The following is a 12,829-nucleotide window of genomic DNA, read 5'->3' as shown; positions in this document are numbered from 1 at the left end:
AGTCATAGAGTGTGGTCTTTACCTACTCTGTAAAGTGCCCTGAGATCACTTTTGTTATGATTTGGCACTATGAATAAAATTGAATAGAAACAGAACATATATATACATGCAATGAATGGAGAGATGTCAGAGCGAGGGGGCGTTGGGGGTTCGGTGCCTTGCTCAACAGCACCTCGGCAGTGCTCAGGAGATGAACTGGCACCTCTCCAGCCACCAATCCACACTCGATACCTGGTTCACACAGGGACTCGAACCGGCGACCCTATGGTTCCCAGCCGAGTCACCAATGGACCGAGCTTGGAACGTTTCCATCCGAAGCTTAAATGTCGACGCTGGCCCTTTAAGTCAGCCGGCCGCCAGTGAGTGTTGTGTCGGGGACGGTCTGCTCCTCCGTCTAGTCTGGTCTGGTCCAGCTAACGTTATTAGCTGACTGACCTGCTTGGCCCGGGAGCAGGACGGATTTCACGGATAACAATGTTTTATTTCATTTATTAAAAAACCCCGAGACGCCGGATGGTAGACCGAAATAAGTAACTGGAAACGGGAAGCCGTCAATGCAAAGACAAGAGGGTGAGCGTGAAGAAGTGACGTTAGCAGTTAGTTAACGTCAACGGTTGAGACGCTTCGACGTTAGCTGCTAACTTAGCTAACTTAGCTAACTTAGCTTTGGCATATTATCAATTATTGTACGACTCACATTACTTTAACCAGTTGTTTTTTTATAATACATAACATAGCACATATATGTGTCAGCTTGCTGTTTGTACTTTTGATGGGAATATTGTCCTTTATCTAATGTTATACAATACTAATGTTGGGGGGATTGATTCAAACTGCCTCATTTACCCCCTGATGCTAACTAAGCTATTCTCAGTGGTTGCTATGCTACCAATGGTTTGCAGACTTGGCAGCTGGCTAGCGTTGACCTTTGTTATGAAAACCCACTCTGCTTGGCTTTATCGCCGTTCACCCCGCGATTACTGGGCATGCTGTTGTCTCTGGACCTGTTGATTGATGGAAACCCCTTTTATTTCTTAGGGTATGGTCAACTCTGGGTATTTTAACCCTACAAGTTATAACTCTAACTTAGTCAAGATCCCTTAAAGCCAACAAAATCCTCTTGGTTATTAGCCGGTTCTGACTTATAACACTTTATAGGCCCAACTCAAGTTAACAGTTTTGCCTTTTGTCTGGAGTGGCTGCTGTTTGGCTGGTTTTGTCTAATAATTGCTCTTATTCCTGCTACTATATAACATTTCTTGGCAACTATTATTGGGCAATATAGCATTGATATTGTATTTTATGGCCCTGATGTAACAGATGCTTTGTACTCGTTTGTCAAAAAGAAATCGTTCTGATCAAGTGCTAAAAAATACTAATGTATCCAATTTATACCATGATAAACATCCTACATTTGTGAAGTTGATATTTGGTATGTAGCTATATGTTGATATTTTATCGATCTCTGGATGGGGTATATGTGTTACAGCATTACAAGAAAAGGAACACAGTTTACTAAGGACTATTTACTTTATGAATTTTGAAAAGATCTTTTTGACTTCCTAAATCCTTCCAAAGTCATCCTTAATTACACTAAGCTGTCTGTTTGCCACTTTATTCCCAGATCCATGGCAAAGTGGCTGAAGGACTACCTAAACTTTGGCACCAAGCGTGACCCTCCGCAGCCCCCGAGGCCAGATTACAGCGAGAGTGAGATTTTGAGGGCCTACAGAGCCCAGAAGGAGCTAGATTTTGAGGATCCGTATCAGCGCTCTGATAAGGAGCATCAGAATGGTGGTTTCAGTCCCTGTAGTGCCACAGTGAGCCTCCCGTCTTTCCCTGCATTTGGTTCAGTGCTACCTAATGGTGTGGAGGTATGACATGCATGTTTTTACAGTCATGTACTTGAATCAAGTTTGTTTTTTTTTGGTTGTATACTAGCCTGTGTCAGTCTAGATAAACGTCTTTTCTCCTAGATCTCCCTTTGACATTGTGAATTGAGGTGAACGTTGAAATGTTTTTGTTTTTTTAAATGTGTTATGTTCCAGGTGAAAGTGGTGTCTCCCAAGCACAGACTTATCAAAGTGGACTCTCAGGAGTTTGGCTGCTGTAAAGTCCCGCTGAGTCCTGTGACTGTTCAAGAGGAACCTGTAAGGACTATTTTGATTTGTCTTTTGCTTTGTTTTCCTTTGGCATTCCTCCCCTGCTCCCTCCACCCTTTGCTTTATCTTCATCTCATCTGCTTACTCGTTTTCTCCACACTCAGTTACACAAACACACAGAGTTATAGTTCCAGCGTAATGATGTTTCAAACACTCTTTGTTTTTGTCTCTCCCTACCAAGGTGGTTCCCTCTGCCCCTGCAGCATCGGACACTGACACAGATTACTCTGATCCGTTTGATGTTCGCCCAGAATCAAGAGGCAGATCGAGCTGGGAGCCCAAATCTACACCAACAGACTGTTGCAGCTACATGGAGCCATTTGAAGCCCAGCGGATTATCTCAGGTTCGTTAGGAGATCTTTTTCTCTCCCACATTTTAATATTCTGGCTCAATATTTTCAGTTTTCAGGAAAATGAATATTGATCAACGTAGTTACACTGCTTGGGGCTTAAAATTATGCAGAAAGTAATTTATTCTCTGTACTGCAGAACTGCAGCACAGCATGATGGCGAACAGATCTGTGAGTGGAGATGGCGGACAATTATACGATAACCCCTACGAGGAGAGGACTCGTCACCACCACCAAGCCGCTCCAGCAGCACAGCAACTAGCTCAGAGGGTTGAGGGCGGACTTTCCCAGATAGACAGCAGGGAGAGCAGGCTGCCTCAGGATGACGAGAGGCCGGCTGATGAATACGACCAGCCCTGGGAATGGAAAAAGGACAACATCTCTAAAGCACTAGCAGGTAAACTGGCAGAATGGGTATTTACATTTCAAATCGGCCTCAATTGTGTGTTTTTTTTTTTAACTAACCTACTGTATCTTTCTGTCTGGCCATAGTTCAGTTTGAAGGGGCAGAAAGGGAGCGTTCACGAGCTCAGACAGATCAGACCAGGCTCACCAAGTCAGGCACTATATCTACCACAGCCGACTCAACTACACTCCGTCTGGTCGGGGACACTCCTCCTCTCCTTGGAGAGAGAGTGGATCCATATGTGCCACTGGAGAGACAAGTGTAAGTGGACATGTTTTTCTCATTTCTTTGGATAACAGTAGTCATCTGCATTTTCACTGCTGCATCGCTGAGAGACTTACTAATCTCCCTATTCAGATTATGTTTCTTATAAATAGAATACATCACAAAACATTTAAGATTGTGTATTTTTTCCCCCTGGGTAAAAACTCAGAAATTATTTCATAAATTGTTTTCAACGTCATTCAAACGAAGAGGCAGGGTGAAAAAATGCATTCAAACAACATTCAGAAAGAGAATAAAAAGAAAAATGCAATCAATCACATTCACTCGTGGAAATGAAACTGTACAGATTCACACAGAATTCAGTCATAGGTCTTTCCACACTTGTTTAAAGAATTAACTAAACTTTTTTTTCACACTGATCAAAGAAATGTGTTGATTTACGAGTTGTTTTGTATGTACGTCGACTTATACCAACTTCTGCTAATGCCTCAATCTTATCAAGGCTTATTGCTATTGTTGTAGAGTAGCTTGGGTATACAGTAAAGAAGCAACTACGGTTCAAGACAAGGTCGAGATCAACAGTCCATGAGTTACCACATGGCTTAACAAAACTTCTGTTATGTTTCCTCCTGGTCATCTCTGCAGGTGGTACCATGGATCCCTGAGCCGCTCGGAGGCAGAGAGTCTCCTGACTCTGTGCAAGGAGAGCTCCTACCTGGTGAGGAACAGCCAGACGTGCCGGAACGACTACTCTCTCTCACTGAGGTAGACACTCCTGCTCACACTCTGACTCCTGCACTCCCCAATTTTCCTTTAAAGAGTTTTTTAATTCACATTCTAGGCATGCACCATTTATGTTCAGTTGTAGCAACTTTTTAAACCAGCTTTAATGGATCCTCCTCATATTGTCTTGATTTGAAACCTGATCTTAAAGGGGAATTCTACCCTACTGTACTACACTGTAGTAGGCTGTTTACAGAAATATCTGATCCAGTTTTTGTACCTTTTGGGTATTGTTATGGCCCGTGGAGATGAGAGCGCGTTCTCAGACTTGAGCCCTGAGGCAACTTTTAATTGTTCACCATTTTCTCATTATCTCAACCAGTCACTCCATCTGTGTTGCTCTTTCCTTCCACCATCCCCCATCTCCTCTCTGTGTCGTGTGTTTGCATCATGTATGAATAATCAGCAGGAAAGCAGCTGTTCTGTGAATGATCATCTGCATGCTGGGAATTGCTCCTAACCTCATATTTGTACATGTTTGAAGCAATGAGTGATGGAACAGTAATTTGTTTGGACTGCACCGAACTGAAAGCTCATATGTGTGTGTGTGTGTGTAGCCAACCAAACTCAATAAAGTAAACGATCAAATCAAAAGGAATAGTTCAAGGGTCAATGCATCTGGCTGATGTTTAATATTAAAAAAAACAAATAAACATGACACAAGATGTTTCTAAGATCTCTGTCTATTATAGAATCCTTTAAGAGACAATCTCGCAGTAATAATGATAAAAGTGAGGATTGACACATCAATTATGTAGTAATAATAATAATACATTTTATTCAAAGTGCCCTTTTCATCAAAGATCTCAAAGGGCTACAGGTTAACAAATAGGTAAGGTAATAAACGACATAACCTATCAAATCTTTCATATATTCAGTATCAATTAACAAGTAACCACCAGCAATATATAAATATTGATTCAATAATAAAACATCCAGAGCAGGGCGGAAAGTCTGCTGCTGGTAGAGCAGATACATCAGATCCAAATATGTAACATAAGGGGATGCTGACACTGGAGTCCTAGTGGAGAGACATGGAAAAAGACTTCAATCAGATTGTTTGCAAATCAAATATTTGATTAGATTCATTTTCACTGACAACTAAATTGTTCTTGAGTTTTAAGGGATTAAAAATGACGAATCTTTCTCTTTTCACATGTATTAGGTTGATTAAATGGATAAATACAGACCCAAGTCTGTAAAAAGACTCACAATGAGATGATGGGGGAAAACTGGAAACCCTTGCAAAAGAACATCTTGACAACATTGTAAAATTGGACAGATGCTACTTAAGGTTTAAATGACGATTCTCTCAACTTCCTCTTTGCATTTTTGGTATTTCTCTGTCTTTGATTATAAAGTTTGACGCATTGTTATTTACCAGACTACGAACATAGAAAGATGGATTGAGAATGTGGAGCCCACCACAAGTGTTAATGATGGTTTATACAAATTTATGGTATCGACTCGTGATTTCCCCAGAATTATTACCTAGCTGTTTTCAGAAACTTGACATGTTTCTTCCAGATGGGGCTACCCACTCACTGCAACATTTCTCTGCAGGATACCAGGGCGCTTTTGTTTTCTCATCTTCATCCGCTTATCCGGGGTCGGGTCGCGGGGGCAGCAGCTTTTTGTCTCGTTGTTAATGTTTGGGTCTGAAACAGCTTCAAAATTCCCATGCACTGTTCTGTAAAAGTCTCAAGAGCAAGCAAATATAAAACGTTGCTTCTTCCTTCTTTCTGTCAGGAGCTGTAAGGGCTTCATGCACATGAAGTTCACTCGGTCTGCAGAGGGGCGTTACGTGCTCGGGGAGAACAGCCCTCCCTTCTCCACCATCCCCGAGGTCATCCACTACTACACCACACACAAGCTGCCTATCAGAGGAGCTGAGCATATGTCCCTACTGTATCCTGTCATAGTGCAGACACTCTGACACTGACACACTCACATACATACTCTTTCTTCTGGTGCTACTGAATACAATATATACTCAATATTTACCTATTTCCTTCCTATTCTCCTACATGCCTTCTCGTCGCCATTCTACCTGCACTGCCTGCAAGAGATTGGACTGTTTGGTGCCATCTTTTCCGTTTACCATAACCCCAGTAACTACACTGGCAGCTTAATAAGAGAGCTCAGTGCCTCATGAATACTCGCCTGTGAACTGGTATTGTCACTGAAATCCCCTTATTTTAATTTCATGGACTCCTGAAAACCAGCAACCGTTGAAATTCAAAGTCAAAGATTCAAAAAAGACAAAGTCAAGTGCTGAGGTGTCTTGAGACTGTAGGATATACAGAATATTGCATGGAGATTTGTCTTTTGTTTTTACTGTAGAGCAGGGACTGTACTGCCAGGTCACTTAAGGATAATAGTGGTGTTTTCTCTTGGCCAGTCATCTAGGTTGAGTTTTCAGCCAAGGCAGAAGTCATTATCATGTGAATTTGATGTTTTAAAGTGACTGACAAAAGTGGGGATTTAAACTAGATGTAGACCGTATAAAATGCTGTTACAAAAGTGCTGTAACAGCAAAAAAACGCTGTTATTATCCTTGATTGTTAGTTACAATATCAACCAAACACTACAAATGTAACCCTGGCCTGTAAATGTGATCTAGCGGCGTCCTGCAGTGTTCTCCTGAGGTCATGTTGTGAGTGAACAACGCAAAGTGAGTATAATGCCCGACAGACACGACGTGTTAACCTCACACAGTATCAGACTCCTGCAATACTAGTTTAGCGAATAATAACTGCAGTATTATATTGAAAGCTTGTGGCTTTTGTGATCATGACTATTAAAGGAGCTTTGGTAGATCATTTACTGTGCTGTTTTATAAGATTTTAAATGTTTGTTGAAAATAAAGGTGTTTTCTGTTTTTAAATAGTCCCTGTGTGGCTAAGTTTGTTCTGTGCCGGTCTGTGAATGTTGAAATTATTATTGTGAAACGGGCTTTTCGCAGCATGTGTTTCGCATCATAGATGTCATATAAACAGATTGTTATGGCCAAAGTAAGGTAAGTAAAGGTAAACTGAATGTGCTGCTTTTAAAACTGCAGTCTGGAATGAATTAGGCTGAGTTTATTCTTCAGCTTGAACAGGTCCACACAAGCCGTCTCTCTTATAGGCAATGAAAAAATAATGTAACAAATAACTGGTCAAAACCCTAGTTGGAAATGTTACATACCTTTACCTGAAATGGTTAGAACTAAGGTAAGTAATACCTTTATTTAAATAGTAAAAAAACAAAACAAGAATAACATTAATATACACTCACCGGCCACTTTATTAGGTGCACCTGGTGCTTCATAAAGTGTCAGTGTGGTCTTCTGCTGCTGTTCCCTCTCTGCTAGAAAGTAGGTGGTGTGTGTTCACAGATGCTCTCCTGCATTCCTCTGTTGGAACCAGTGGTTATTTGAGTTCCTGTTGCCTTTCTATCAGCTCCAACCAGTCTGCCCATTCTCCTCTGACCTCTGGCATCAACGAGGCGTTTGCGCCCACAGAACTGCCGCTCACTGGATCTTTTCTCTTTCTCGGACCATTCTCTGTAAACCCTGGAGATGGTTGTGCGTGAAAATCCCAGTAGATCAGCAGTTTCTGAAAAACTCAGAGCAGCCCGTGTGGCACCAACAACCACGTCACGTTCAAAGTCAAGGGGTTTGAGCTGCAGCAGCACATCCTCTTCACCACGTCTACATCCCTGAATGCATTGAGTTGCTGCCATGTGATTGGCTGATTAGAAATTTGCGTTAACAAGCAGTTGGACAGGTGCACCTGATAAAGTGGCCTGTGAGTGTATAAACAAGTGATAATGTGAGGTCATCTTATAATATTTAGTGCTGCTTTGATGCCCTCACCTTACCACCCCCCCTTGTCTAATTGCATTTTGTCTGAATGTTTGATTTGTTTATCGTTTATTGTACTGCGTAAAATATGTGTATACCAGCTTTAGGGCCCCAATACAAAACCATACCTGCACCACACTGGAAGGCAGAGTTGGCATCTCGACTCATCAGACGCCTAGACGATCTCTGGTCCCCACCAGCGTTACCTGATCCCCTAGCAACCAGCAGGTGTCGGTGTCACCACGAGAGAAGCAGGTACAGTCGCCCACAGGTAAACATTAACATTATAAGTTCAAGGTAAACCATTTATCTGTTGTTTTCAGTGTTAGTAATTTCATCAGCTAAGTATTAAATACATTATGTGCTTAGTTTCTGTTCATAGGTGGTAATATACATTTAAAGAGACTTCACCCACCAATAGGCTTTGGTACATGAGGGCATTTTAGTCAATCTAAGGCTGCAACTAATGATGATTTTCACTATATTAATATATGATATATAATCGGTTATGAATGACAGGAAGTATTACAAATGCCAGTCACAGTTGGTAACTTCCAAACGGTCCAAAACACAAACATTTTATTCACACTGATGTAAAAAAGAGAACAAGAGCTCAATTTTACATTAACATTAAACAATCTCATTTTATAGTTTTGTATTTATTTTTATAAATGACTTAAAAGATTATATAAATCTCTCATAACGTTCTTAAATGAAATGCATCCACTACTACACCCCTCGTTTAAATAATGACATATAGATTTGGACTTCTCTTTATTGATCCTTTGGGATGAACTCCCACAAGGAAATTTAGTTTCCAGCAGCTTACAAAAAACGCAAGGGAGGTATAAAAAAATACAGTATAGGATAACCAATCAACTCTTAGCTTAATAAATACAGGAAGTATTAAAAAAAAAACAGTAAGCAATAAACTCTTAGTCAAATAAATATGAGGAAGATGTAAGAACACAGGTCAAATACGATCCACAGAAAGTTAAATCAGAGAAGTTACATGTAGAGGAAATGTATAAGATCAAATATGTACGACTGTATACGACAGACATGAACACTAACATTCAATTATTGCACCTAGTTGATGGATAAAGTTCATTCATTCATTCATCTTCAACCGCTTATCCCGGGGTCGGGGTCGCGGGGGTGCTGGAGCCGATCCCAGCTGACATTGGGCGTGAGGCGGGGTACACCCTGGACAGGACGCCAGTCTATCACAGGGCACATAGAGACGAACAGAGACAGACAACCATTCACACCTACGGGCAATTTTAGAGTCATCAATGAACCGAACACCTGCACGTCTTTGGACTGTGGGAGGAAATCGGAGAACCCGGAGAAAACCCACGCAGACACGGGGACAACATGCAAACTCCACACAGAAAGGCCCAGGCCGGGATGCGAACCTGTAACCTTCTCGCTGTGAGGCGACAGTGCTAATGGATAAAGTTATTGCACAAAAAAGAAGAAGAAAAGTGTGATCTTTAAATGTGCAAATATATAATTGTAGATAAGACGTCTCATTTACTGAAAGTCCATTTCTGCACAGTGGAGCTTCAAACATCCGCGTGAAGAAACAATACTTGTACTTTTGAGTGGAGGGGGACTTTAATCCATTATCAGAATTGGGGTCAATTTATTTTTCTGTCCATCCATGACTCCTTTAATCAACTAATTGTGTCAGTTCGAGCTAATGGCAACTTTCACATTCTCTACTGTTACATTTTAACCAACAATGCGTACAAATCTTAAGCCAACTGCATTGAGCTTGTGTCAGACATGTAACAATGATGATCTTTGTTACGCACATCACAAAACCTTTTGTTTGTTGTCTTGTTTGTGAAGGCACTCAAATTTTCCATCACAGCAGTAATGTGCTTTGTTTCCCACATCAGCTTCACCTGTTTCCATGGCAACTGTGACGCAGAAGCTCGCTCAACCCAAACCCAACAGACTCGGATATCCAGACCGGTACGCCAAACATGCACCCCTCTGTCTCACTCTGTCTCCATCTTTCTCTGATGACGCCTCTCTTTGTTGTTTTTTATTTAATTCATTTTGCAGTCGTTCTGTTTACTGGCTGGATCAGATGCCACCAGAGAAGACCGGCTGCACCACCAACACTGGTACATCTCTCTCCCTCTCACTCCACTGTTTTGTTTTCCCTGTTTACAAATCTGCCCCGTAGTGCTTTTCTTTCGTGATGCTATGCATAAGTATTTTTCTTTCTTTGTAGAGTTGACCCCTCGCTGGTCGGAGCTATGTAGAAGTAAAAAGTTCTACACACAAGTCACGTAAATATAATGCTGCTGTTAATGCATAACACCACTCATGAAAAACTAACCAATCCATGTGTGATCTCTTCCTGGAGTGTCTTTGATATACGTTTTGCCTACAACTCCAATTGTCCTGCATGTTTTTATCCTTTGTTCAGATCAACTGAATATTATGTCAATTTCCACAGAAGAGTGAGTTATGTCAGGCCTTTCCCCCCAGACAGTGTTTTAGGGGTGACAGTAGCTTAGTCCATAGGTGACTTGGCTGGGAACCGTAGGGTCGCTGGTTCAAGTCCCTGTATGGAGCGTGGACTGGTGGCTGGAGAGGTGCCAGTTCATCTCCTGGGCACTGCCGAGGTGCTGTTGAGCAAGGCACCGAACCCCAACTGCTCGGGGCGCTGGTCACTGGCAGCCCCCTCGCTCTAACATCTCTCCTTAATTGCATGTATAGGTCCTGTCTGGGCATGTGTGTACTTCGGGCCTGTGTGTAACATGTATAATAATTCAATTTCCCCGTGCAGGATAAATAAAGTAATTCTTCTTCTTCTTTACTGTGACATGAATGAAACTCAATACTCACATTAAAAAGTCTTTGTTGTTTTTAAAGTGGAATAAAAACGACTAGGTTTTGCTCAGGAATACAACAAAGAAGAAATGATTGTGACACAGTGCTGTACTGATGGAAATGATGCTGTGGAAATGTGGATTGTACTCAATTTACTGTGTGTTTACCTGTTTTTGTTTTTCCTGGCCTTCATTACTTGGCTTTACAAAGGTTTTACGAGGAAAGAGATTTTCTGAACTTATCTCTTTGTGCCTCTATTTTCATCCTCCTTTTGTGTCTTTTGCTCTTATCTAAATTCCTGCACCTTTTCTCTTTCTTCCCTCATCTTCCTCTTTAGTTTTAGTCTTCTTCACCTCTCCTACTCACTTGTTACTTTCCTCATCTAACACTTCCTGTGCTCTCTCTCATTCATGCTCTCCCTTTTCTCCTCCTCTTCCTTTCTTGTCCTCTATCTCCTCTGCTCATCCCTTTGTCCTTCTCCAGACTGTCTCCCATATGGGAGGTGAGTGAATGGGCTCTCAGGGCCGTTCCATCCGATCGGCTGTGCAGTCTGGCTCAACCTCGTGCTCCTGCAGCCGGCTGGCAGCCGGACCGCAAACTGCTTCCCTCTGTGAGTCACACACAGGCACACCAGTTCCTCAGAAACTGCTTTGTACGTACCGTTATGGATCCTGGCAGCTTTCCGAGTATGAATATGTATTTTACTGCAAACCGTTGCAGTATGGCCAGTCTGTCAAGTCTGATAACTAAACTGAAAGAACTTGTTATTGGTCTGCTTGAGAACATAAAGAACACAATTTTAAGGCTTAATTTAAGAATGTAACTTTTTAAGTTGAGCATTAATGGTGCTGGGAAAAAGGTGGGTTGGGATTGCCTACACACCACTCTCACCCCAACGCGTTAAGTAACAATGTTTTTTTCACAGCCACGTGCACGAACAGCATATACGGCCGGATCATCTATCACAACAAACATAAACACACACAGAGGGAGAGTGACTTCATTTTCTGCTCATTTACAATTCAATCCATGCAGCAGTTGTTGAGATATTTCAGTCTGGACCAAAGGGGTGGACCGACCAAGTGACAGACTGACATCCCTTGAGCCAGTCTGCTACCAGGGCTAAAAATGGGAGGTTCAAAATTGAGTGAAATTAATTAGAGTTTAATTTGTTTGATTGATTCCAAACAGCTCATGTCTGGGATCATGCTCTTTGTGTGTGTGTTTAGTATAATCTCATCCATGGCCTGTTATATGATTGCAGTTGAACAGGGTGACGCAGACAGCAGTCGCCACTTCGAGAATTTGCCAGCTTGCCCAACCAAAGAGAAGGCCGGCACAGGAGGGTTCTGGCTCCAAATCTAAACCTGTAGCCATGGTACCCTGCAAAGCATCGGCGCACATAGAGCTACTAGCTGGTAAGTCTGTTTTTTTGCCATCATGGATTGTTTCTGGTCAGTTTTTGCTTTATTGTGGCATTGTTTTACTTGCTATTTGACATGATTGCATCTGTCTCATCAGCCCCTAAGCACGACCACCCCAAGTTTGCAGGAGGACGCTCGGTCTGCTGGCCCGTCTCCAGAGCGGCGAGAAACTATATAACCAGTGAGAGACTTCTTGAGTTGTCCAGTCCCAAAGAGAGAAAGGCTCTGTTTGAGGGGTACGACCCTTACGTAGTTAGCCGGGCAGCCCGCTCTGCTAGCCCCTCGCCTCGGACACAACAGCTCTGCCTGCCTCTCCCTCGCAAATGTAGCTCAAATTAGGAGGGATGGGGTCAGGTCCCCGGAGAAATGTTGATTTTTCTCTTTAACTTCATTGTGATAAAACTTGTAAAATTGTCCTTGATTGAACCAGATTAACGTTTATAAGAACATTTCAAAATGATATAGTCAACCTTACCTCGACCAGCTGCTTACATGTTGCATCAGTAATAATAATCCAATAAAGTGATCATCAGGGCTCATTCTGCCGTCTAATGACTGATTTGTACTTATCTGAAATATGAATACAGAACTAAATTGTGTGATTTCTACTTTTATTTGAGTAACAGATCTCAATGTTTCTCTCAAAATGATATATTTGTGAACATTTCAGTGTTCAGCTTTGTACAGACTGTGTTACAGAGGTGTTAATTCAATGCTGTGTATACACTTTGTATAAATGCTAAATACAGGGACTTAAAGGGAAGTGTAACCATACAGTC

General features: G+C 41.9%; 1 protein-coding gene across 1 annotated transcript; it reads left to right on the top strand.

Annotated features, from left to right (window-relative positions):
* Window positions 1-388: 388 nt before the first annotated feature.
* On the top strand, window positions 389-6,805 carry shda (Src homology 2 domain containing transforming protein D, a). The gene is made up of 8 exons (XM_083923752.1): window positions 389-570; window positions 1,625-1,874; window positions 2,049-2,150; window positions 2,344-2,506; window positions 2,652-2,909; window positions 3,005-3,179; window positions 3,789-3,908; window positions 5,676-6,805. The coding sequence occupies exons 2-8, from the start codon at window positions 1,629-1,631 to the stop codon at window positions 5,860-5,862; spliced, it is 1,251 nt and encodes a 416-aa protein (XP_083779878.1). The 5' UTR covers window positions 389-570; window positions 1,625-1,628; the 3' UTR covers window positions 5,863-6,805.
* The last annotated feature ends 6,024 nt before the right edge of the window (window positions 6,806-12,829 follow it).

Source organism: Echiichthys vipera (assembly GCF_963691815.1).
Source record: "Echiichthys vipera genome assembly, chromosome: 12".
Classification (NCBI taxonomy): Eukaryota; Metazoa; Chordata; class Actinopteri; order Perciformes; family Trachinidae; genus Echiichthys; species Echiichthys vipera.
The sequence above is the reverse complement of the archived record's forward strand: the minus strand, read 5'-3'. Positions and strand labels throughout refer to the sequence as shown.